We start from the raw sequence: 24,882 nt of genomic DNA, 5'->3' as shown, positions 1-24,882 counted from the left end.
AACAATAGAAAATCTTTATCCCTTTTATTTTTGTATTCACAAATCATAAGCTTGCCAACACCATTCTTGTGCCTTATTATATGTTTTTGAACCCCCACGACGTTTGTTTTACCCGAAAATTGCCAATTTGCACACTCCGACCCTGAAACGAAACGCAATCTCACACAAAGAGACACGCTCCTGTCGCCATCTATGGTTTAGACGCCCATTCACTAGCGACCCATAATATAATCAATTCTTCGCACCTTTTATGAGCGCGTTTTGTACGGATTTCGTCATCATACCAACAGATGGCGCTTTACACCGTCACAATACTCCCCCTCCACAAAAACACGTGTCGAGATATATCGAATATATATCTCGAGACGGCTGCCCTCAGCTTAAGCAAAAGAAAACCCAAAACAAAAGAAAAGACATCTGTTGAAGAACACCTTTCGAAATCTAAGATGTTAAATTCAAAAATTATCGTAAAACTTTCATCAAAATACCATCAACTGACAGTCGTCCTACCAAATTTACGAAATCATTTTTCCCGAAAGAAATAACCTACAAAGATAAAGAATTATTATGGACCTCCTACCAAAGATTATTTAACTTAAAGACTACTAATACGAAATTCATTTAACCATAAAGTAACCGAAGTGAATCCACCAATTTTCTAAATTCTAAGACTAACTCTAACTTAATTAAGCTTGAACTAAGTATAATAAGACAAAATTTGTATTTTTCAATTTAACTAATGTTGTATTGCCTCTCAAGCAAATTTAAGAACCTACGAAACTTAATAAACCTATGTTATGTAAAAGCGAATTAATCAAAATCAAAAAAAAAATATGCTAACAAAATTATAGAGAACGAAATTATAAAGAAATCTAATGCAAATGTATTCAAAAACTGAACTAAATACACCAGTGATCCACAACCAAGTGAGGTTCACCTTAAGGTGTGACTGAATTGTTTCTTCTTAAAGAAAGAAACACCTAAAGAAACCATAAGCAGCCCGTTTCCACTTCTCGCTCTGAAGTATCAACCTAACCAAGCAAGAATTAACACTGCCTATGTCATTGCTTAATCCTAAATTAATGTCGAACCTTTAGTTGACCTCTTATAACTTAGCTTCAAGAAAAAACTGATACTGAATACTGAAAATGTGTATACTGAACCGTAATAACTGCACTATGAGGGATTTAAGTTTTTCTGCGCCAATATTCTTTGAATTGTTTTCCTTAACATGCCTAATCTCTTTCATACATCTCTCTCTTAAACTATGGTAATGCTCTCGTTTTCCGATACATCACTACTTTCACAATATCCTAATTAAATGCTTTATATTATTTACATTTAAACAGGGAAAAACAACTTCTTCGGCCTAACCTCATTTATTTCTTAAAATCCTTTATGTGCCACGTCCCAATTGGACGATTATCTGAACACCGAACCAATTCGTACACCAATGGTGAAAGAACTTTAACTATCTTACATTTCTCAAACTTAGGGGCTAATTTTGATGCAATATGCTTAGAAGCATCACTTAATATATAAGTTCTTTTCCATACTATATCCCCTACAGAATATTTCGCGGATCTCCTTCTTATGTTGTAATGAGCAGCGTTTGTAGCATGAGCCTGAAACAATCTTTCCCTAACTTGCTGAAATATCTCGGTCAAAGTTCCAAATTCACCCGCATATTCTTCCCTAGGCATACCGACTTCATAATCTTTATCTGTCTCCTTATAAAAGGAACCGTTTAAGATTGGTTCTCTAGCATGGACAAGAAAAAACGGCGTAAACCCAGTGGATTCGTTAACTGATGAATTGATTGCAAATTGGATCTTTGATAAGTTTTTATCCCACGTTTTATGATTGTCTTCTACATAAGACGCTACCGCCGTCATTACAGTCTTATTATAACGCTCCACAAGATTAACTTGAGGAGTGTACAATGGAGTATAATGTAAATTTGGGATATTGTACTGTTGAATAAATTTTCGGAAATCAGAACTCGTAAATTGTGATCCATTATCCACAATTACGGTTTCTGGAATACTGTGCGTAAGAAACACATTATTCTCTAAATGCTTAATAACGGCAGCACTTGTGGCTTGCCTTAACGGAAATAATAATGTATATTTTGAGAAACAGCACGTTACGACTAGCAAGAATGTGAATCCTGAAGTTGACCTTGGCAAAGGTCCAACAAGGTCAGCTGAAAGGACCTGGAATGGTCTTTGACACCTCTTAGGTTTTCCCATTAGTCCTGGTTTAGCAGTTGTAGCATGTTTATACGCAGAACATGTGTCACAATTTTCGACGAAGTTCACTACATCTTTGTACATGCCCTTCCAGAAATACCGAAGAGAAATCCTACGATGTGTTTTGAATACACCGAAATGACCTGATTTTGGGTCTGTATGGTTCTCTTCCAAAATCTTTTTGACCTCACTCTTACGAACCACCTCTTTCCATTCAAACTCACTAAGTAATTTATATTTACACTTACTAAACCTAAACAATCTATTGTCTAAAATGCAGAAATTCGGAAAATTAGATGGATGCTCCTTACAACCCTTAAAAGTTTTATCGTACCATTCATCTGGAACGAAATTTTTATCTAAACTTGCTTGTTGTCTTCCAACAGCTTCTACCGCAATCAGTCTCGATAAAGAATCTGGAACAACATTTTCGGAACCCTTCCTATGTTCGATAGTGAAGTTATACTGCGACAACCTGCAACCCCATCTGGCTAATCTCCCCGTTGGATTTTCAAGATTCAGAAACCATTTCAACGATGCATGATCGGTAATAATTCTAATGTGTGCTGAATCAAAATATCCCTGAAATTTCTCCACGGAGTATATTACTGCCAAAGCTTCTCTTTCGGTGGCCGAATAATTTCTCTCGTTTTTATTCAAACTTCGACTTATATACGCTATTGGATGATCATGACCGTCTATATCTTGAGAGAGCATACCGCCTATTGCATATGAAGACGCATCGCAATGAATTTTAAATTCTTTACTGAAATCCGGAACTGCCAAAATTGGTGTAGTAACTAATGCATTTTTTAAAACATTAAATGCTAATTCAGCCTCCTCATCCCACTCAAACTTAGGTGTATTTTTCCCAGTTCTTGTTAATCTATTCAATGGTGTTGCGATTTTTGCAAAATTCCTAATGAATCTTCTATACCAAGAACAGGTGCCTAAGAAAATTTTCACTTCTTTCGCTGTTTTTGGCGTAGGAAAATTTAATATTGCTGCTGTTTTCTCTGGATCTGTTCTCAGACCGAATTCATCCACCACATAACCTAAATACTTCAAAGACTTTCTAAAGAACTTACATTTTTCGAAATTAATTGATAATTGCGCAAATTTTAATTTTTCCAGAACTCTATTTAACAAAATTAAGTGTGTATCGAAATCTGCTGAACAAATGACGATGTCATCGATGTAACAAAATACCATTCCATTTTCTATGTCTGGACTAAAATTTTGATTAAATAGTGTGTCCATTAGCCGTTGTTGGCGTGCAGGAGCACCACATAAACCGAATGGCATAACTTTAAATTTAAACAAACCACGAGATTTTACTGTGAAACTCGTTTTTTCTTGTGACTCTTCACTCAAAGGGATTTGCCAAAAGCTAGAACTTAGATCAATGGAAGAAAGAAATTTAGCTTCTTTAAGACTATCCAGAATTTGAGGTATGTAGGGAATCGAATATGAATCACCTTTCGTGATCGAATTTAATTTACGGCAATCTAAACAAAATCTCCACTCTCCAGTTGATTTTTTTACTAGGATAGCGGGATTATTCCACGGACTTTCACTTGGAGTTACTACATCGAGAGCAAGCATTTTGTCCAACTCGTTACATAAAGCTTCTTGCTTATCGGGTGATAACGGATACTGCCTGACTTTGATTGGAGCTGCGTTCCCTGTATCAATGACATGCTTTATTAAATGAGTTCTGCCTAAACCTTTTTTTTCTGTAGAGATTTCTGAAAATTTGTCTACTACACAAGTTGCCATTTCTTGTTGTCTAATTGTTAATGATTCGAAACTCTGAATGGTATGTATTTGAGAATCCCCCACTGAACTAATACTAAAAAATGTTGAAGGTGGTGTACTTAATTCTAAACTATCGAAAATTTCTGGGGCTAATTTGAATATTTTCCAAAAATCACAACCGAAAATTATGTCTGAAACTATAGATGGTACTATATAAAATTTCACTATATGAGTCAAATTATTATATGTGATTGGGATAAACATATACCCACTGCAATCTAGTTTATCTCCATTTGCTACAAAAAATGATTGTTGATTGTCCGAATGTACTTGATAACCCAATTGTAAAAAGGTTTTATGAGAGTTATTTCCCAGAATGCTAGAACACGCACCAGAATCTAATAGACCCGTGATTTGTATATCACCTACTAAAATCTTTAAATATGGTCTGAATGAATCCTTATTTATTGAACACAGGACTGTATCAGGCAAATAGGAGCCGGCACCGGTTCGCCTTCCTGAACAGTCCTGACTTATTAGTTTTTTGAAATTCTAACCTTATCATGTTCAGTTCTGAACGACGGTCTTTTCCTTGGCTGATTTTTAACCTCACAATTCGGACAGTCTCTAACCGTAAAACCTGACTTTCCACAACCATAACAACGTAGTGTTGTCGGAACGATAGAACACTGCTTGAAGTCATGCTGTCCTTTACCGCATTTGTAACAACAAGAACCACGAGTTTTCACATCTTTATCTTTAACTAAACGGGCATTATTCTCATTATTAAAAGGCCTAAAATTAGATTCTTGATTTGAAACGACATTTACTTGTTTAGGTTTCCCCTTATACACAAACTCTGCGTTTAGATTAAATTGATTATTAGAGTTTGGCTCGACAAAATATGATGAACGTTGTTTAGCAGCCTCTAGCTTACGACATTTTTCTTTTAAAGTTGCCACTGAATCTATATTTATTAGTGCTAATTGTTCCGAATAAGACGGTCTTATGTTGTGTAATAATATCTCTAATTTTTGTTCCTCTGAAAGTGTTGTTTTTAGTCTGGCGAACATACAAAACATAATTGAAAAATAAATGCTTACTGATTCTTCCTTACCTTGAGTTCTTGACCGTATTTCCCCTAATAATCTATAATCATAATCTATGGGATCGAACTCTTCCAAAAGGACTTTTTTTAATTCTTCCCAATTCTGAACAAAACTCCTAATTCCCCGGAACCATAATAAAGCTTGACCTGAAAATAAGTGAAATGCTGAAGCAAATAATCTACCTTCTGAAACGCCATATGAGTTTTTGTATTCCTCTACCCTTTCTACGAAACTTCTGGGATCTCCATGTCCGTTGTAGGACAATTTCCATTTTGCTACGTTTTTGTCTCCCGTGCACTCCACGATAGTACTATCATGTCGGAATGAAGGTTCTTCCTGGATTGGTTCCTCTTCTGGTTCAATCATTGCACGCAATGTCTCCAATTTCGCATGCAACTCCCCCTTCTTTTTCATGGCAGGCCTATCCGAACACTGCACTCGTAAAAGCCTATGGTGAAGGTGACAAAACAAGGCCCTACTCCTACTAAATGCATGTTTATCCCCGGAATCGTTAAATTTATTTATAAGGTCATCCAGGTCTTGAATTTTTTGTGTAATTATTTCTAATTCTGACTCAGGTTCGAAATCGGTTTCCGGAATTTGTTCTGGTGGATACTCTTCAATCAATACTCTTAACTGCTTCTTGAGTTCCACTACAGTGCCTGCTTGAGTTTCTGACCGAATAGCTACCTCGTAAATTAATTCATCTTTTAACAATGCGTGGCACTGACTAAAGTTTTGCTCCATTTTTACTAAATTACAGTGTTTATTGAACCTAATAAGTAATAACCCCCCTTATAAATCAATTTATTAAAGAATTAGCCGAAACAAAAAAATATTCTTACTTGGTGGTATTATGTTTACAACAATCACAATCTAAATGAATATCAGTATATGCAGCTATAATACTACTATAATCTGGGTAAATGTAACCAAATTGTTGTTCATATGTGTACACTCAAATACTCAAATAGTATTTTTGTATCAAAAATATTATCTTTAAATGTTTCTTAATTCAAAGCACTACATTAAATATACAAAGTTATGTAACATAAAGGCAATTACATAAAGATTCCGAATCGTTACACTCAGTACAGTTCAACTTATATTGAATATTTATGTACTTAATGTCAGAATCCTACATTTGTATCGCTACAAAATAACATAGTAAATTGTAAGTTCTTACTGTTGAATTGTATACAGCAATACAATTATTAAGAAATATTAGTTAATTTAGTTAACAATATTACCTAACTTAGACTAAATCACAGGATTTAAATATCTTTCCCTTCCATTGGCCGACTTTATCCAAACCGTTTTAAACTATAATTTATGGTGGTATTCTGTGTATAGACTTAAACTAGTTATCGCTTAGACCTCACAGTCTACTCTTATCATAAAAGAACTAAATTAAAAAATTTTTACCTACACAAAATGCAATACCTTAACATACTAAAAAAATCATGTATAAATACTAATACTAAGGATACACTTAAAATCTCATAACCGAAAGAGCGAATAACTGAATTGTTACATAACTGAATAGTTTAAACTAAATATCCGAAATGTTAGTTACCTTTTATATGGGTAGCTTGTTTTCACAACTTCCTTACAATAAAATTGAACCATAACAATAAAAGAAATATACCTTAACCTTACTCTATTTACTAACTTAATAATCAGAACAAGTTAACAACCTTAATATCACTCTCCAGGATATATCGTTTAAGGTGTAGTTTGAATACAACTAATTATTTATTATGAAACACAACTCTAAAAAAAAAAAAAATAACTTTTAACACAACTCAACAACCACTTGTCTCATTAATAACCATGTATTGGATGTGATATTCATTATCTAAATGTTAGTAACTGATGGTAAAAAAAAACTCTTTAAGTTTCCAAGTCTGTTTGATAAACTTTAATTGTAGGTTATACTCAATTACTTTTTAAAACAAAAATACTACTCTAGTAGTTTAGTATGTTCAAGTTCAATTATAACTTTTATCTGTCCCCTAGTTTTAATTAGTGAATATTATTACAAATAAACTTCCTGAAATTAGACAAAAAAAAAAAATCAAATATACAGATATCATTTATGACCGCAATCCCTATTTCAAACAATCGCTGAATGTAACTATAAGTGTTTAAACAAAAAACAAGATAAAGTTATATATAAACCAGACAACTTTTGTAAAAGTAGGTACGTTGAGTTATGTCACTGAACTATATTTCCTTTGTAGGAACCTTTATGACCCACTGTAATTAAATTATTAACAAAATAAACTAAACAACTAGGTTAAATAAATTAAGTGAATTGAGTTAAAATTGAAAATTTAATAACTAAACTAAGTAACTTGAATTGAACGCTGTTTATGGTCTCAACCAGCATAAGCACCGAATACCGTTGGATGCAATATGCTGCCAACTTTTAACAAAAGGTTAAGGTACCTGTTAACTGACTAAACTAAACTAAAACTGACTAAATTAAACTAAACGTTGGGCGCCATTTTTTTTTTTATGGTTCCGCGAACATAATACTAAATACAAAATACCACGTACAGAATATAAAATACCAAAATACAAAATACCACCATAAATCGTTAAGCACTAAACTTTAAATTATATCCGAACACGGTTCAGATCCAATGTCCAAATATCCAAAATTCCCCCCGAAATTAACACTGTATAGATATGTGCTCGTCCATAACACCGAAGATCAACGCAAGCTTGGTAAACAGGATAGGACTGACCTTGTCTGGGTCTTTACCCGGTTATATGTCCTGCCGGACTCCCTTGACCTGGTACGGCTACTCCGTCTGCCTCAGCTTGCGACGTTCCCGGATGTTGTAACCGGCAAATGATTATCTTTTTAAAAGCCTTCCACGAATCCCGCGACGTCACGACGGATTCGTACAACCTCTTCGAAACTCGTAAAAACTCCTAAATTACCCTTTTACATTCTCAAAGGTTCTCGAAACTCATTCTTATATCTTTCTTTCTTATTTTTCCTATTTTTATTTTTATTTCCCACTGATAATATCAGTTCTCTCTAGCCCATCCCCCAAATATTAAATTCAGTCGCTATACGAATTCATGGCCAACGGGAAGGAAGACTCCTGCGATTTTCCCAAGACTTAATAAACTTATATTTTCAATGAGCTGAACATAATATTTTAATTAAGGTTTTTGGTCTCAGCAGACCTGCTACATTAAATCCTTCCCCCCGGATATTTTTGTTCAGCTCATGGTGGCTGTTTCCAGAAAATGACCGAAACCGTGTCCCCGGCGAGAACCTTGGCTCACACGTTTTCGTTCGACGCATCAAAAAATTTGTTCGTTCATACAAATCTTAACTATAACAATAGAAAATCTTTATCCCTTTTATTTTTGTATTCACAAATCATAAGCTTGCCAACACCATTCTTGTGCCTTATTATATGTTTTTGAACCCCCACGACGTTTGTTTTACCCGAAAATTGCCAATTTGCACACTCCGACCCTGAAACGAAACGCAATCTCACACAAAGAGACACGCTCCTGTCGCCATCTATGGTTTAGACGCCCATTCACTAGCGACCCATAATATAATCAATTCTTCGCACCTTTTATGAGCGCGTTTTGTACGGATTTCGTCATCATACCAACAGATGGCGCTTTACACCGTCACAACTACCAGTGAAGTAAAGGAAGATGAAGCTCAACAATTGACACCGTCGCCTCTGGCTGACTGGTACGTGTTCTGCTAGCGTTAACCTTATTATCTCCTAACGAGAGACAGACATTGATATTGTCGACAAATAACGATCCTTCTTTCGCCCCATCGCAATCAAAGAGAGATGATTTTCCACTTACCATCAGGTGGACTATCTACGTGGTACATCAATTATAACCATATAAAATTATAATGACTTGTTGGAATCATATTAATAGATATATACCCTTTTCCCAATAGTGGAGTCCCACTCGAAGTCGCTCTTGCTGTAATTGCTGTCGTCATCTCTGTTCTGGTCTCGCTTCTTCAGGTAGCCGATCCTGCGGAACAGGGTTGCTCGGAACAGGTTCTTACTGGCGAAGTTCAGGCCGCCGCAGTAGTGGAATATCTTGATGCCGGGGATTTCTTCTGCCTGGAAATGGTGCGAAATATATCATCATCAACCTTATTACTATTCCGTTGAACTACTGCCTATAGTAGAGATAGAAACAGATGATTTTTTTGAGATTGAATTGAGTTTATCAACCTGAAGCATTCCCCAATTTTATCTATACATTCAAAATTAAATGAAAGAATCTAAAGAGCATTACCAAAACATTAATAGGGGGAAAGAAAAAAGAGCACGAAAACCCATTTTACAAATTATTTTAAAAGTCCTCTTTGGTAAATCAATTTCTACAACGCCTTTTCATAATAACTTATATGTCAGCTATCAAAATATGTCAACAAATAAACAGTGATTGATCCAAACGCAGTTAAAATATAAAACACGAAAAAATGGAAATATATACACTTTCTGCACATATCAAGCAGTTAAGGCAAAGAGGCATTTTCAATGTTATTGTCAAACATTATTAATATTAGGCACATACTTTAAAATATCTGTGACTTTTCAAACAAATCTCAATGAAACGTGAGCAAATGCAAGTAATATCAGAAATACTCTGAAGAGAGGATTTTTAATTCACAATTTTATCTATTTTGGAAATATCTGTATGCGATACAAGGTAACATTCCAAAAAGTACACTAAATGGTCCTGTATCCTGATAATTTACTTCAAAGATGCGTCTTTTCCCAAACAAAAGATACCCTTACTCTCTGAGCTACGAAGTTGCACTTTTTGACTTAGTGAGGTGGTGGGTGGATGTGCTCCTGCACGTATTCATAATCACCACAATACAGTTCATCGTAATGTTGCTCCATGACAACAATGAATTGGAGTGGATGAGCCGAGGACTATTAGTTACAGAATAAACTGCAAACATCTACGCTTTGAAATAAGATTGTGTGAAGACCATGACTAGGCTTGTATAATTGGAGAAATTGTCTGAATAACTTTGATAAATAAATACATGCCAAAGAGTGAATAAGATATATTTTTTCAAGTTTTCATTTCAATGAAGAAAAGACAAATCAACTTACTTATTAGGCTGAATGCAATCTTCAATCTAAACCTCATTAACCATAGTCGCACAAGCTATTTACTTAACCAATGAGGATTGAGATATAACACAGTCTGTAGCGTTACTATACTATCGGAGTCCTGTGGCATATTCGTCAGATGGGGTCAAATAATTTATCAATTGTTTTTTTTTTATAAGCAAGCAGGCCTGGCCCTGGTGAATGATGATAATTACGGCATGGTAATGTAACAACTGTATTATACTAGGAAACGAATACTTACGGCACGATATCTTTTGATATCCAAATAGAGGTCCGTATCGAGGACTCGGCCCAGAAGGCAGGTGTACGGTTTCTGTGAGCGACAGAACAGCGCGCCGACACTGGCCAGCAATCCAGCTCCGAGTCTAGAAATACAAAAAAGATAGTTCTTCGGGTCACTTTCATTCTTTCAAGCAAATTTGTACCGCAAACACCATGACAAGAGTATGACATTTAATATTTTAAGACAAGATAGTATGTAAAGGTAGTTCAAGTTTACTTTGTTACTTACCCAATATCTATGTTGACCAGCATAGTCACCAAGAAGGTCACGAGCCATACCACAGCGTCCAACTTGCTCAGCTTCCAGAACCTGAAATTACAGTTTCTTTATTTTAACGAACTGCGTGGAACTAGGTACACTCGTACATGTCTGCGTTCCAATGTGTCAGACATGCTAATTTTTCAGATGCGTAATAACGTTTATAATTTGCCACCATTTCGGGTGGCAGCCTCTTAAGGTCATAGAACATTGGAAAAGGAATCGTAACCGTATCGCCTGGCTGGCTGGTGACCATAAGGCTACGTCACGCTGCGCTTACGGCTCGCTTACCGCATGTTGATACAGCAGTAGTGATATAGCTCGGCAACTTTGTTCGTAACACTCCCAATGGCCCACGCGGGCCGGGAGGCGTGTAGCGATTAATCAAAACCCCACGACTGATGCACTTCACTTTCCCGCACGCACGATTTTACACCCTCGCAGCCTTTCCCCCCGTCGCCCGCGTATCATAGGAGTGTCATCAACGCACTTGCCAGACTATAGTGGTAAGCGTGCAACGTTCTCGGGTACGGAGAGCCGTAACCTTAGGTATCCCAAACAGAGCCATTGCATTACGATTCTGATGAATTTGTATCACAGTAAATACTGTCTTGCAAAGAATCCCCGAGGCTCAAGTTGGCAAGGTTGACGTTATAACGATAGACAGGCACTGACTTGTTGAGTTCCTTGACTTGCATGAACATGCCCTTGAGCGACACCACGATGATGGACGCGAGCACGCAGCGCGGCAGCTGCTCGAAGAACGGGCCCACCCACAGCAGCACGCACAGGATCAGCACTGCGCTCACTGTTGATGTTATACCGGTTTTGCTGCCAGCCTGTAAAACAAGGTTTTTTAAATTCACATTTTTAAATGTACACTAATATTATAACGCGAAAGAGTGTTTCTGATTAAACGCGCTAACTTATGGAACTAGCAAGCAAATTGCAAAATTTTATATTATTGCTGGATTAATGAGGAGGCTATTCCTCTACTCAATGTTGAACAAGGAATGAGTTTATACATGCCAGTTCTTAGTTTCTCAAATTAATTTCATAAAAATGAGTAATGTCCATCACACTGAGGATAGGCTCAATCAATTAAAGGGAAAATATTTAAATAACATGGCTAATATTGTCAAAACTAATGATTAATTAAGTAGACTTACTTGGTATTGTATGTAGGAGCGAGACAAGCTGGCGCAGAGTGGGGCGCAGCAGAAGAATGAGCCGAACACATTGCTAGCACCCTGTATAACAAAAGCACAATCACAATTATACTGGAACGGAATTTGAAATGTTTGAAAAATTAGTCAAAGCTTCAAACTTCAAAGACAATACTTATGAAAGTAACAATAGGTATGTAGTCAAAGCAAGAAAGTCAGATTTACCGTTTATTCAGAATTATCATTATTAGCGAATGGAGGTTCACTACCTACGGGATTTAGGCCTCTTGAAAGGGCTTGTGAACCCCACAGCCTAAGTCGCCAAATTCATCTCTATCTATAGTACTAACTCAAATACATTGCTTACAATACCATACTGAAACATTCTAATGATCCAACCGCATTCATGATGTGTACTTCTATTTCATATGATAGCCTTCTAAGTTATAGGTTATCTAAAAGACATAAAGTATAACATAAAATACCTTGGGGCTATCCATAAATTGTCAAATGATTTTCATAATCATTGAAATCCTTTTTTAGCATCTTGGAAAATGAGATAACGTCACTCACGGCCTTAGCTCTGTGGATGCTACGGCATAATCATATCGGCCTATTTTAACGGCCTTCTATAGAGTCAGGCCTTTCTGCTCATGGGAGAGGGGTTATGGAGCTTACAACCACAACGTTGCCCAAATCCCCAAAAATGCTACGGCTTAATAATCTTGTAAAATCTCACCAAAGCAAGCAGTTCCTGGTTGGCGTCTATCTCGTACTTGTCCTTGGCCGCGAAGATGAGCGCCATGGACATGGAGATGGTGTACGTCACCATGGTGATGGTGAACGCGTCCAGCGCAATTTGCGGCATCAGTTCAATGGGTGGCACGTTTGCGTCCGGCAACCTGGGGGACATAGTTATTTGTGAATTCTCGCCCTCGATTGTTTATTAATAAATGTTCTATTCTATGATGGAGGTTTCGCATTGGTTGTAGGCTGTAAAGTGACAGCCAAACTCTAAACAGTAAACAAAAAACAGCATACACATATGACAATTACGAATTAACTGATTTTATTCAAAATGAATGAAAAGAATGCCAATATTTACGGCGTCTCGATGTTGTATGGTAGAATGGAGGTGGAAGAACTAGAATGAACAGTTTCTGTGCGCACTTTTTAAAGTATATACAGTAAAATACGATAGACAAGTGACGTTCCGACCGTTTAGTCTGCAGTTTCACATTCATGTCGACGATTCATCACCTAAAATTTGCTTAGGGCGATGATCAACCGAATCTAATGCAGCGAGCTGGCATTTAGCAGTCCCATCCCAAAGGTGACTTCAGTACTGAGTGCTTGTTCAAACCTGTGCCTGATTTTATGCCTAATTTTAGCAAACATTCATTTTCTTGAAAAAAAAAAACTATTATCGAGTTATGTTTGTCTTTATTTATGTTTGGCACCACCCCACCCCTACTCACCCTGTAGGAATAGTTCCAACGAGAGATATCCCATAGTTCTCCTTCAGGTGGCCGAAAGTAGAAGCCAAGGTGCCGACGACGATCGCTATCAGCTCTATGGGCACCGGCACTCGACTCCTCTTGCTTACCCACGGCTAAATATAACAAAGACATTGTCTCCTAATTTGACGTTATTAAAACACCTTCGGTCGTATTTATAAACATTGATTAAAATTTAAGCATCGAACTACATATTTCAAAGTAAACTTTAAATATTTAGTCATTAGATCGATTTTACTTTAAAGTAAATTGATGATTGATGATTGATGATGATGATTAATTTCATGATCAACTCGTTGTTGTTGTTTGTGAATTTCGTTAAGTGCACAGCATTATGCTAATTTTTAGGGTAAATGGGGAATTTTAGTCATTTCTTAGATGATTACTTCTTTAAATTTTTGTGCAAGGGCGTAATCCATACCTTCAAGAGCTCATTGTTCAAGGAAATGACGAGACACGCGACGGCCGATATCCCGAACGCCGTCCAGTTCGCGTTGGGGATGTTCTTCACTACTTCTATCACTGTCTGAAACAAGCCACAGCGTACAATATCAACAGCAGAAATAACTGAGCCGACTGATCTTGTCGACTTACATGATAACAAATCATTGGTTTCATCAGGCATAATTGGAGGCAAACGCAAGCTCATTGATTAGACGTTATTAAATTTTACACATTTCAACTGATGAAAAATAGGACAAGTGATGAAGTGAGAGTTGCGCCGACGCCTGAGGGTTCTGTACAAGATTCTACTACTAAAATAATAATTATACATGTACTGTTTTCCTTTTTAGGTATATTAAAGATTGTATACAAACTTACAAATACAACTTTGTAGTTAGAGCCCAGCTTGGGCAGCCGGATGCCGAAGAGGTCCTTGAGCTGGGAGGCCAGCACGTGGAAGGAGGCGGCCGTGGTGAAGCCCGACACCAGCGGCTCCGACAGTAGCGTGGACACGGCGCCCAGCCGCAGCACCCACATCACCACCTGCATTTACATCTATATATTGATACACATAATCCTAACTAACATTCGCAATGTTTATTTGTTATGCTTTCACACCTAAAGGTCATAACACACATAAAAACTCGAAAAGGGATCGTCTCGCCGACAGCGGGTTGGCGGCGATACGCGGGACGGGAGAGAGGGACAAGCGAGGCGATTGCGTTAACAATTCCGATTAATGTGCGTTGCATTAAGGCGTTTCATACCAAGAATACTGGACGGATCGAGTTGATACGGTGCTGATCCCTTTCCGACTTTATATAGGTACGTTATATATACCATAAACCGATCGATTTAAAAAAGAAGCTACATTATCACGGGACGGGAATTATGCGGATGAAAGGCTAATCAGAAAAACGCTTCGTAGGGTATTCAAGGAGTACGTCCTATAAAATTCCGCCCATGTCCATAAACCTGATGTGTGAGCTTAAGCCGTGCCTGTAACTAAACCGGCACAAACTACCATTACCGTACCTGTATCAGACCCACGGTGAGAGTGAGTACGCATAGAACTTGGAGCGGTGTGTATCCAACTGACAGAAATGGACCTGAGGACAATGCATAAAACAATTGAATGACCATATTGGAAGCAGCAAAATATATATAAAGTGTTTTTCAGATAGCATGGATACGGTGACAGTTGCCTTATGACGTTCATAATACGTACTATTATCGTGAATCGCGGTAGATTAAAACACAGTTACGAATTCAAAGGTGAGAGTTATAATAAATATTATCTTCTTGTACCTTCAGAAAGGAAACGAATGTTTTTCCAGAAGACTAAACTACTAATCTCTGAGACTACATGAAATTGAAGCTATGGCGGAATCAGCACTCACTTTTCTCTGCTAACAACCGATTATGTTAATAGTAATAGTTAAATAATCTATAAAATTAACATTACTTTGTGTAGTAGTGCCATTCACTGCATTTATCAGATCAGGGTGTGTCGAATGCTGGGTCACCACCTGAAAGTCAAAATGGTACCTTAAGAACAGAGAACTATCGTAAAAGACCAATTCTATAACACTTATGGTTTGGACAGATAGCGGACTGGACGGCGACGCGACGCTGATGTGACGTGAGCACCTTAATGTTTATATTAACATTGGTATTCGCCACATCGCCGTCGCGTCCGACGGGACGAGGCGTGACCGAAGCGCAGCCATGACGGGACAGTTTCTGCTAGAAGTTTATTCCTTTCAGCTCTCTACCAGACAACGGGACAACTTGCACGTCGCGCGGCGCTCTTTTAAACTTCCTAAGCTTACACAATATGAAACACAGATAATAAAAGCTGATAAAATTTCACCTTTCCAGCCATAAGGCACGCGACTGCGAAGGTCCCCATGGATACATGGGGTGAGGTTCCGAATATCACGTAGATGAGCACTGGGAAGAACGCCATGTACAGACCGACAATCGGCGGCACTTCGGCAAGTAAGGCGTAGGCCATTCCTGAAATACAGGGGATTGTAATGCTTAAAATTCTGTTGCTATTACAATTATTAATTGTATTTTCGGAGTAATTGTGTTGAGTTTTAATATTAATATGTGTATAGTATTTAACAACAAATTACACTCTTTGAAAACGGAAAACACGAATTTACACGGCTGCCGCGTCTCCGTTATTCAAGAGCGTTACAGGATTTACCCTAATTATAATTATTGATAGCCCTTCCCAATCTTCTAAATATTAAGGCAAATTGCTGCAGAATATCTAGGTATGCACAGCCAAAAGATAATTGTTAAACTATTGAAAACTATTGTAGAAGCCGGGATACAAGGCAAATAAGTAATAATATATTGTGCGTCAAGTTAATGTAGACTTTTGGAAGTCTATTTGGTTTTGGATTAGTAGTAAGGTATACAAGGGGATGGTAACTACCGCTGTAGGCATAAATATTGTCGAGCAATTGTGGACCTTATTTGCTGAGTTATAAGGTCCTCCGCAACAATATACACAAGCGTGCGTGGTCTGCTTTATTACCACTACATCCAAAACGAACTTGCCGGAATAGATTCATAATAAACTAACCAGCGACTCCAAACCATGTAGTTTGGAAGTCGGAGTAGGTACATCCAGTTGTGTCCATCGGCTGATAATGCTGATGACGATGAAACTTACCTTGTGGGATATGCATGACGGCGGTGGTGGCGCCCGCGACCAGGTCTCCAATCAGGAACTTCTTGGGGCTGTAACTCGGCAGCCATCTTGCGACGGGCAAGGAGTTCAGGAGGCACTCGCCGAACCCGCAACTTTGAACGGCTCGCTTGCATCGGTAGCCCACTGGAAAAGTCAAATGATTTAGATCCTCAAGCCTCAATAGCTCAACAGTAAGAACGGTCGGACTCATCACCGAGGGGTGGTGGTTCCATCCCCACCCCGTTGGTCTATTGTCGCACCCACTCCTAGCACAGTCTTTTCCGACTTGTTGGAGGTGAATGGGAATATTGGTCATGTTTTAAAATATATGGCAAATATTCTTAAAAAAAAAAGATATTCGAACAACAACTCCTTTATAGATCGCTCCTGACCTATAGGTATATCTCGCCGTTATCAACCTATATTCGGCTCACTGTTGAGCTCGAGTCTCCTCTCAGAAGAAGAGAGGTTAGGCCAATAGTCCACCACGCCTGGCCCAATGCAGACTACACACTTGCAGAGAATTAAGAAAATTCTTTGGTATACAAGTTTCCTCGCGATGTTGTCCTTCACCGTTAGAGACATGTGATATTTAATTTTCTTAAAATGCACACAACTGAAAAGTTGGAGGTGCATGCCTCGGATCGGATTCGAGCCCACAGCCTCCGGAATCGAAGGCAGAGGTCGTATCCACTGGGCTATCACGGCTCTCTAGGTATATCTACAAGATGCAAAAATTAATGCCCAAGTAACAATTTTTTGGTATTTGAAGGGTCTCCATCGAATTCTGTTTAATGACACTCACGTGGTTTAGTCGGGACTTGGTAGTCGGCATCCTTGTTCAGCGCATCCTGCTGGTACACCCTTCGGATGACGTTGAACTGCTGGCTCGGCCGTGACTGGAGCCTGCAATGACAAAAAGAGATAAATTATACCTACTGTTTCACTTAAAGCTGCCGCACACAATGCAAGTTGACAGACTAAATAACGACTATTTCGTATAGTAATTAAACTAATGGAATATACTGTCGTATGCTAGCTACCACGTTTTTTATAACTAATCAGTGTTAGCTAAGCGTTTTATGTTCTGTGACAGCAGCAGCAGCAGACCAAGACCAAGAGCAGACCAAGTGCCTGCGCCTTGCCACTCCGAGGTATGTCAGAAATGACGTCATCCACCGTGACACGAGGACGCCCACCGTGGAGGGATTCGTCCGTGCTCTAGCGTGCCGTATGTTCGCGCGCGCAGACCACGGACCGAACATACACCTCCGCGACATCGCACCACACCGCGACAGACCAGCGAACGGGCGTCCCCTACCTCGGGAGCTTTTCTAAGTGACCGATCCTGCAGGTACAGGCACTTACGGGGAAGGTGAGGACGACGCACCCACCGGACTTGACATCGCCCCTGCGCAGGATAACGAGGAATCGCAGTCCGCGCGGGTCCCTAGGCTGAAAAGCCTCAACCGCGGGAGGGGTTGGAAGAAAACACAAGGGGAGCAAGGTCCCCGCGACACGTCCGGGCAAGGAGGCACTGCCTCGAGGCCCGCCCCCGTTCACACGGGCCGGAGAAGACCCACACATCATCATACGCATTGTCGTTTTCGTCGGCCATTTTTTTTAGCTAAGCATCCCAGCGGAATGTGGAACGGACGGGTCTGTGCATGATCGGGACGGGACGTCGTGAGATTTGTCGTGAACGGTAATTACGTGAGTAAAATATAAAAGTTTATAAACAATCCATTAAGAAGTTGCTGTTTGTTAACCATTACCTAATAATTACTGACAATTACACTGTTTAAGTGAGTACTATTGTGACAACTAATTAAACTGTTTACTAAAGGGCATGTTTTGATTTGCATTTCACCAAAAAGTATTTTATAATTTCCTCGTAAACTTTACTAATTCCAAAATAAACAAGTACCTACGTAGGTAATTTTCGGTAAAAAGGCGATATTTAGAAAAACATAAAAACTTTTTCGGAGCTCGGGAGTATTACTTTAAGTTGGCGATGAGTCTAATTATAGGAGCCGAAATATTAGTTATGCAGTAAAAAAATAAATTCTTTTTATGTTTACAAAGTAGGCACTAATTCAAATAATTCCGACTATCCATGTAACACACGCCTTTACCTACCCTTGCATTTTAAAATACGTAATATTTACCCCGAAAATATTAATTTTAGTACACATGTTCTTTGAACATTTTTAATTAATTTTCTGTAAATCATTTTCAGTAACCCTAGAATCATGGGAATTACTCCCGACCACCCTGTATATTGTGTGTCCTTTTAACTAGTATGTAATATTATCAACGTAAGCTACATTATCAACGAGTAACACTGTCATATTAAATCCCTGGATTCACTAGTAGATATAGATACTTGCCCTTCATCGTCACTATCAGAATCGTTTTGCAACAATGGCTGAGTCTCACTGCCAACGTTATTCCTCCTGAAATCCCTTTCGAAGAATAACAACGTCTTTTTAATACGCATTTTATTGAAAATGCAACCTTATTCTCTATACGTTTATGAATCAAATAATTTTCATCGTGACACTTTCATAAATTATTGTTAATGTTACAAAATCACAAAAATAAAATATTTTCAGCCACTTTTAATAACGTATCCTCGTATATATTAAACTGATAACAATTTTCACGGAATTAGAATATTAAAAAAAATATTTTCACTGTGAAACCTAAGATTTTCACTCAACTTTCAGTATTTATTCTCACTATTTAAATATCATTAAAAATTAAAAAAAATAACATTTCCACAAAACGGACAACACACTAATGCTGTGCTAGCAATGTATTGTATTTATCCTTATTATTTAAATGTCCTATTTATATCGATTAATTAATTTATTTGTCAACCAGTTAATGTTTAATGGTCTTTAATTAGTTTACAACTAAAATGATATAGCGTCGTATTCTAAGATTATTTAGTTACTGATATATTCCAGTGGACCAATAACGCTGATAGTTCAGATTCAGATGTGACGGGCCAGTGAACAACATTTGGCAACATATTTGAGGCAACTATTCTTGCACAAAAATTTCGCTACGTAATTAAAATCTCTTTCAAGTTTCAGTGACGATTGTCGGGTGAAACCAGTTCGAACTGGTTTACAATGGCTACAAAAAATGTCTTTGATTAAATCGTTGTTATAAAGTTGATAATAAACCATAATTAAACTGCTAAGTTTAAGGTAGGTATCACATAATAAGCGAGTAGAATCCTACAGTTTGGATAAAGAAAGTAGAGACTGGAATCGACCGGCAAATTTAAAACAAAATGGAGTGCATTCCCATAATAATACTTCAAATATTTAAATAACTCAAGTTTGATAATTGCAATTATTTGTCAATACGCAGTAATGTTTCACCATGTTTCACACATATAATTTTTTTTTTTAATTAATTAGCCAAACTCTAGTAGAATAGTAAGTACCTAGTATTAGTAAAAAGTAGAAACTCATGTTTTGTTAGTGTGAATATAATAAAAAAACAAAATCCAACTGACATAATGAACACAAAAACAACCATCCGACGTCATAAAATACAAATATGTACTACATTAAAAAATAATATATAAGATTGTACCTATGTCAGGCCAAGCAAAATAGATAGCGCTCTTTAAGTTCTATTTTGTTTTTAGCACCACCTTCAAACCGATCAATAGAAAAGCCATAAATATAACAACGTATTTATGTCATATCTACACAAATACGTTGTTATATTTATGGCTTTTTAGTCTAGAACATGTTTGTGTTTTATAAAGTCGGTTAATTTATTTTAAAAAACATTCCATGCGCAAAGATTTCTCTTTTCTAAAACGACGAATTTTACTTCGATCTCGGGTAAATGTTATATTTAAGTAGCATTTCATTAAAAAACTAAAGTTTTATATTTTTAACCAAATGTTTCCAACATCAGCCTTCTTATCAAATTAATTCCTTTCCTATACATCTCATTGTAACGTTTTTCTCATTATCATGTCGATTAAAAGTGTAATGGACCAGTGACCTATGACACCGTCAATGTCCACAATAATCTTCTTTCTTCTTCTTATGTAATCACATCATTGTAACTAATGTTTGACTGCCTCGATAGTACCGTGGTTAGCCTTTGTGGCATAAACGAGGTCCTGGGTTTAAAAATCCCCGACCCTACCCTACCCTAACCACCCGGCAATTTGCTTACTCGCATATTTGAAAAAATCTACTTTAATATTGAAATCCTTACTTTATCAAAAAAAGTTTGCTACAACGTTTTACAACATTTTTAATTCATCTTTAATTTGTCCCCAATAGGGACAAGCAAAGATCGTTGACCATACAGCCTGATTGAAGACTTATGATTGGTTTGTTTGTTCGTTTCTTGTTTGTTAAACTTGTTGGTAATAGAAAAAATTAATACAGCTTCAAATTCACTTCGTCGCTTTGGTACACGACGAACTTTTTGAGTAAAAAGAGTGATAAAGAAAATGTTCAAGAAACATTTTATTTTATTAGGCCAATTACTTAAACAGATTCTTTTTTATACGGCATAATTATTATTCATATAGGTACTTTTTTAACGGAGCCACGGAGGTATTCCTAGGTTCGCAGGCGTTGTATTGGCCGGTGGCCATTACCCTTTACCTTAAGTTGGGCTTTGAAATACTAACTTGAAATACTTATTAGCTTTTCTTTTTTTTTAATTTGCAGTACACACACACAACGAAAGGGACGAGACGGCCACCAGCACCACTGTAATTTGTAACCTGCGATAGGTGTGTGAGGTCTGCCAATCCGCATTGGTGGACTATCAGGCTAATCTTCTGAGAGGAGACTCGTGCTCAACAGTGAGCCGAACATGGGTTGTCAAGGATGACGATGATGATAGTTCTTTTATTCCGTAAAAAGGATTTACCTTTGGAAGTGCCTAATCGTAAATTAATAGCAATAACGCCTATGCGCAACACAACAGAAACTTACTGATAACTATCCTAATATGGTAGGAGCACGGGCGAAAAATTAATATTCATAAAATGAGGTAGATCTGGCAATCACAGGCATCGTTCTCTACCAGACTATCGCATTTCAACAACTCCCTGATTTTCTTTCGTACAATCGACATCATAACTCTACACACACCGGCGCGCGGCGTGGCTTAGGGATAAAAATGGTTGAAAGAGTTTAAGCTTAGCTTAAGCATTTTTTGTTCTGTGAGTTGAAGCACCCAATGTCTTTTGTATGACATTAGCTAAGCATAAATTACTAATGAATATGACGATAGGATAGACACTTGTTAGACATAATCAAGCGTAAACCATAATAATTTGTTTTTAAACAAGCGTGCAACACAAAACAATACAATATTTTCATGATGCCAAAAATTTGCAAAATAAGAGAATCTTATTTCCATGACATCTTGCGTCACATCTCCGTAATGCTTGAGGCATTGGCGTCAAGTATAAATATGTACTCGTTTAATATAAGAATAGGGCTCAAACTCAAAGTCTCAAAGTTCTAATGACAAAGGTCCGGACTTAACACCATGATTTCCGTGGTCACCGCCCGCTGAACTATTCCCGTACCCACTCCTAACACAGTTTTAAGACTAATTGAAGGGGAAGGGGAGAATTCGAAAATAAATAATGTCTAATACAATCTGGTCAATAAAGTGCAAGGGCAAGTCCAAGGCAAAAGATCCAGAGGCCGATCTCCAACCCGCTGGACGGATTTAGTTGAGGCTGCTACACAGTCATCTTTGGCGGAGTGTACTCAAAATGCAGCCAATCGCCAAAAGTGGAGGAGCATTGCATAGAAGGCGTCGCTCATCGCTGCAACCACGACCACTCCGCCAAGAGTGTACGATTAAGAAGAATACAATCTACCCGTCACCGCCCTTATCATATGTGCAACTAGGGTTGCCAACATTTTTTCAGAAAAATATAGTAACTATTTTACAGATTTATATAAAAAAATATAGTAGGTTAGATAAAATAAAGTATTTTACGAATAAACAAAAAATCAACGTTCCTTTTTAAAAATATAATAAGCATTTATTTACTCTTCTTGCATTTTTTAAAATTTATTTGTCTGAAATAAGAGTACCATATGCTTTATCACATTTAATTTTTAAATTTTTGAAAACCAAATGCTATTTTTTTTTTCAATTTGTTTGTTTAATGTTTACAACTTAGTAAGATAGACAAGTTCGTTTAGGCTAGACTCTATTGCATCTGTCGAAAATTAATGTTCATAAAGATTTAAAATGAAAATTTCATTTCATTTCATCAGTGTTGCAAATATAGTATTTTTGCGTGCTATATATTTATTCAACAGTATATAGTACGCAGATCCAAAATATAGTACAATACTATATATTATAGTACGGTTGGCAACCCTAGGTACAACCTCCATCACCATACTCTGTACTCACCATCCTTTGGGGTTCAGTTTCTCCCTCTCAGGGTCATTTTCCTCACTACCAGTCCTCATATTTACTTGACTACCGTCCACTTTACTTTTATCACTTAAAGTACTTGTATCACTTCTATCACAGCATTTTCACTTTAGTAATATCTATCTCACTTTGGTGCTTAACTTATGTGCTTAATTATAAGTACCTTTTGTATTAAGTAGGTATATCTTGTAAGTTACTAGCTTCGACTGAGATTAAGAGCTTATTTTCTGAAAGTAAGACATTTGCCTACATTTTAGAATTTTGTTTCGATTAATCTATAGGTAGATAACCTACTGAAAATAAAAAAATGTGTTGTGTTTTATGTGTTTCGTGAACTTTGGTTTACTGTTATTTATACATTTTTTATTGCTCAACTTGAAAAATATTTTGCAGCGAAATAATTATAATTATAATAGATAAAAAAGTATTTTATTTATTTAAAAAAGGCATTTCCCAAACAAGCACATCCCTTTTTAGGCCACATCTACGATTATAAGACTAGGATCTTACCAGGGCCATGATCTTTATGAATAAAATTACGAACATACAATGAAATACTTTGAAGCGATGCTCCCATTTATTTGTAAAACGTTATCAACGAATTAACATTCAAGAATTGAACAGCGAGCAGCCAGGAAAGAAAGAGACCGAAGACGCTTCCAGAATCAGATGTCCGTCACTTCTTTCGATGAATCATTGGAAACCTTCGAACTTCGAAGAAACGAAATCGTTGAAATTCGTAAAAACGCAATGTTGATCACTCCCACACAGAAGACTAACAACATAAAATCCCTACAAATACGTCAACGGCCTACGGCCGACATCTACCAATGGACGTCTATCAGCAGATTTTATGGCGAACCTTCAAGTGTCTTCGTCGCTTAGGTAATGGCTATAAAATCGATATTTAAACAAAAAGACTAGATATTAGATAAAAACAGGCGTTACTTTGCGGAAGTTGATCATGAATATAATATAATAATTTATTTATTTTGCTATCATCCGCGAAAAGCCGACGAACCCATGCGACAACGTCACCCAGGTCCGACAAAATACTCTATGTACGTTTCACCCTGTTGTCGCATGGGTTCGTCGACTTTTCGCGGATGATAGCAAAATAAATAAATTATTATATTATATTTAAAAAGACTAGAAACAAATTTTTTGAACAATGAATAAATTGAGGTTTTTTTAGATAAAAACGAAGCACTTAAAATTTGTATCCTAACTATCCTATCCTAATCTTCCCTGAAAGGTACTTTTAAATTACATTTAAATATCAAAACAACCAAATCGGGTGATACACAACTACTATACTAGTACCTATGTATGTGCATGGATGCTAAATAAACATTATTTTAAGTTTTTAAAGCCGGTTAATAAAAATATGACTATATGAATAAAAAAACTTGTATAGATTAGCATTTACTCGTAAGTTAAATCAGTAAGCCAATGGTTTCTTACATAATTATCGCGTATTTTCCTCTAAACAGCTTCTGTTAATTTCCTCTAACATCAGAATAGGATAACTTCAAACAAAAAAGATTATCTAAATGAGAACAAAAATCAAGATCGTCCCGTGATAACACTATCTACGTTATGTCTAAATTATAAACTCTGTAGAATTTATAAAAGTAAAACTCCCAGCCGTTTACTTAGCTTGGTGTTTTTCTTTACCCAACAGTCGTTAGGACTAAGCAGTATCACGATATTTTATACTGTTTACAAAGATTATTAGACAGTTTTTTAAATTGTATATAAATTAGG

At 37.0% G+C, this 24,882-nt stretch overlaps 1 protein-coding gene across 5 annotated transcripts in view; it reads right to left on the bottom strand.

The window, feature by feature from the left end:
- LOC112045914 (prestin) overlaps window positions 1–24,882 on the bottom strand; it is a 51,357-nt gene that overhangs the window by 6,053 nt on the left and 20,422 nt on the right. For 3 of the 5 annotated variants that reach the window (XM_052883186.1, XM_052883188.1, XM_052883187.1), the window contains exons 2-16: window positions 23,092–23,342; window positions 17,459–17,559; window positions 16,636–16,797; window positions 15,820–15,965; window positions 15,412–15,475; window positions 14,982–15,055; window positions 14,325–14,489; window positions 13,924–14,028; window positions 13,464–13,597; window positions 12,725–12,887; window positions 11,989–12,069; window positions 11,495–11,658; window positions 10,790–10,870; window positions 10,520–10,643; window positions 9,061–9,246 (exon numbers count right to left, since the gene is read on the bottom strand). In XM_052883186.1, coding sequence (XP_052739146.1) covers window positions 9,061–9,246; window positions 10,520–10,643; window positions 10,790–10,870; window positions 11,495–11,658; window positions 11,989–12,069; window positions 12,725–12,887; window positions 13,464–13,597; window positions 13,924–14,028; window positions 14,325–14,489; window positions 14,982–15,055; window positions 15,412–15,475; window positions 15,820–15,965; window positions 16,636–16,797; window positions 17,459–17,559; window positions 23,092–23,150 — 1,809 coding nt within the window. In that variant the 5' untranslated portion in view covers window positions 23,151–23,342. Of the gene's footprint in view, window positions 1–9,060; window positions 9,247–10,519; window positions 10,644–10,789; window positions 10,871–11,494; window positions 11,659–11,988; window positions 12,070–12,724; window positions 12,888–13,463; window positions 13,598–13,923; window positions 14,029–14,324; window positions 14,490–14,981; window positions 15,056–15,411; window positions 15,476–15,819; window positions 15,966–16,635; window positions 16,798–17,458; window positions 17,560–19,043; window positions 19,418–23,091; window positions 23,343–24,882 lie in introns of those variants that run through there. The other 2 variants (XM_052883185.1, XM_052883189.1) reach the window with 2 other exon arrangements.

The sequence above is a fragment of the Bicyclus anynana genome, chromosome 8, assembly GCF_947172395.1.
Source record: "Bicyclus anynana chromosome 8, ilBicAnyn1.1, whole genome shotgun sequence".
Lineage (NCBI taxonomy): Eukaryota > Metazoa > Arthropoda > Insecta > Lepidoptera > Nymphalidae > Bicyclus > Bicyclus anynana.
This window is presented reverse-complemented; position numbering and strand designations above follow the sequence as displayed.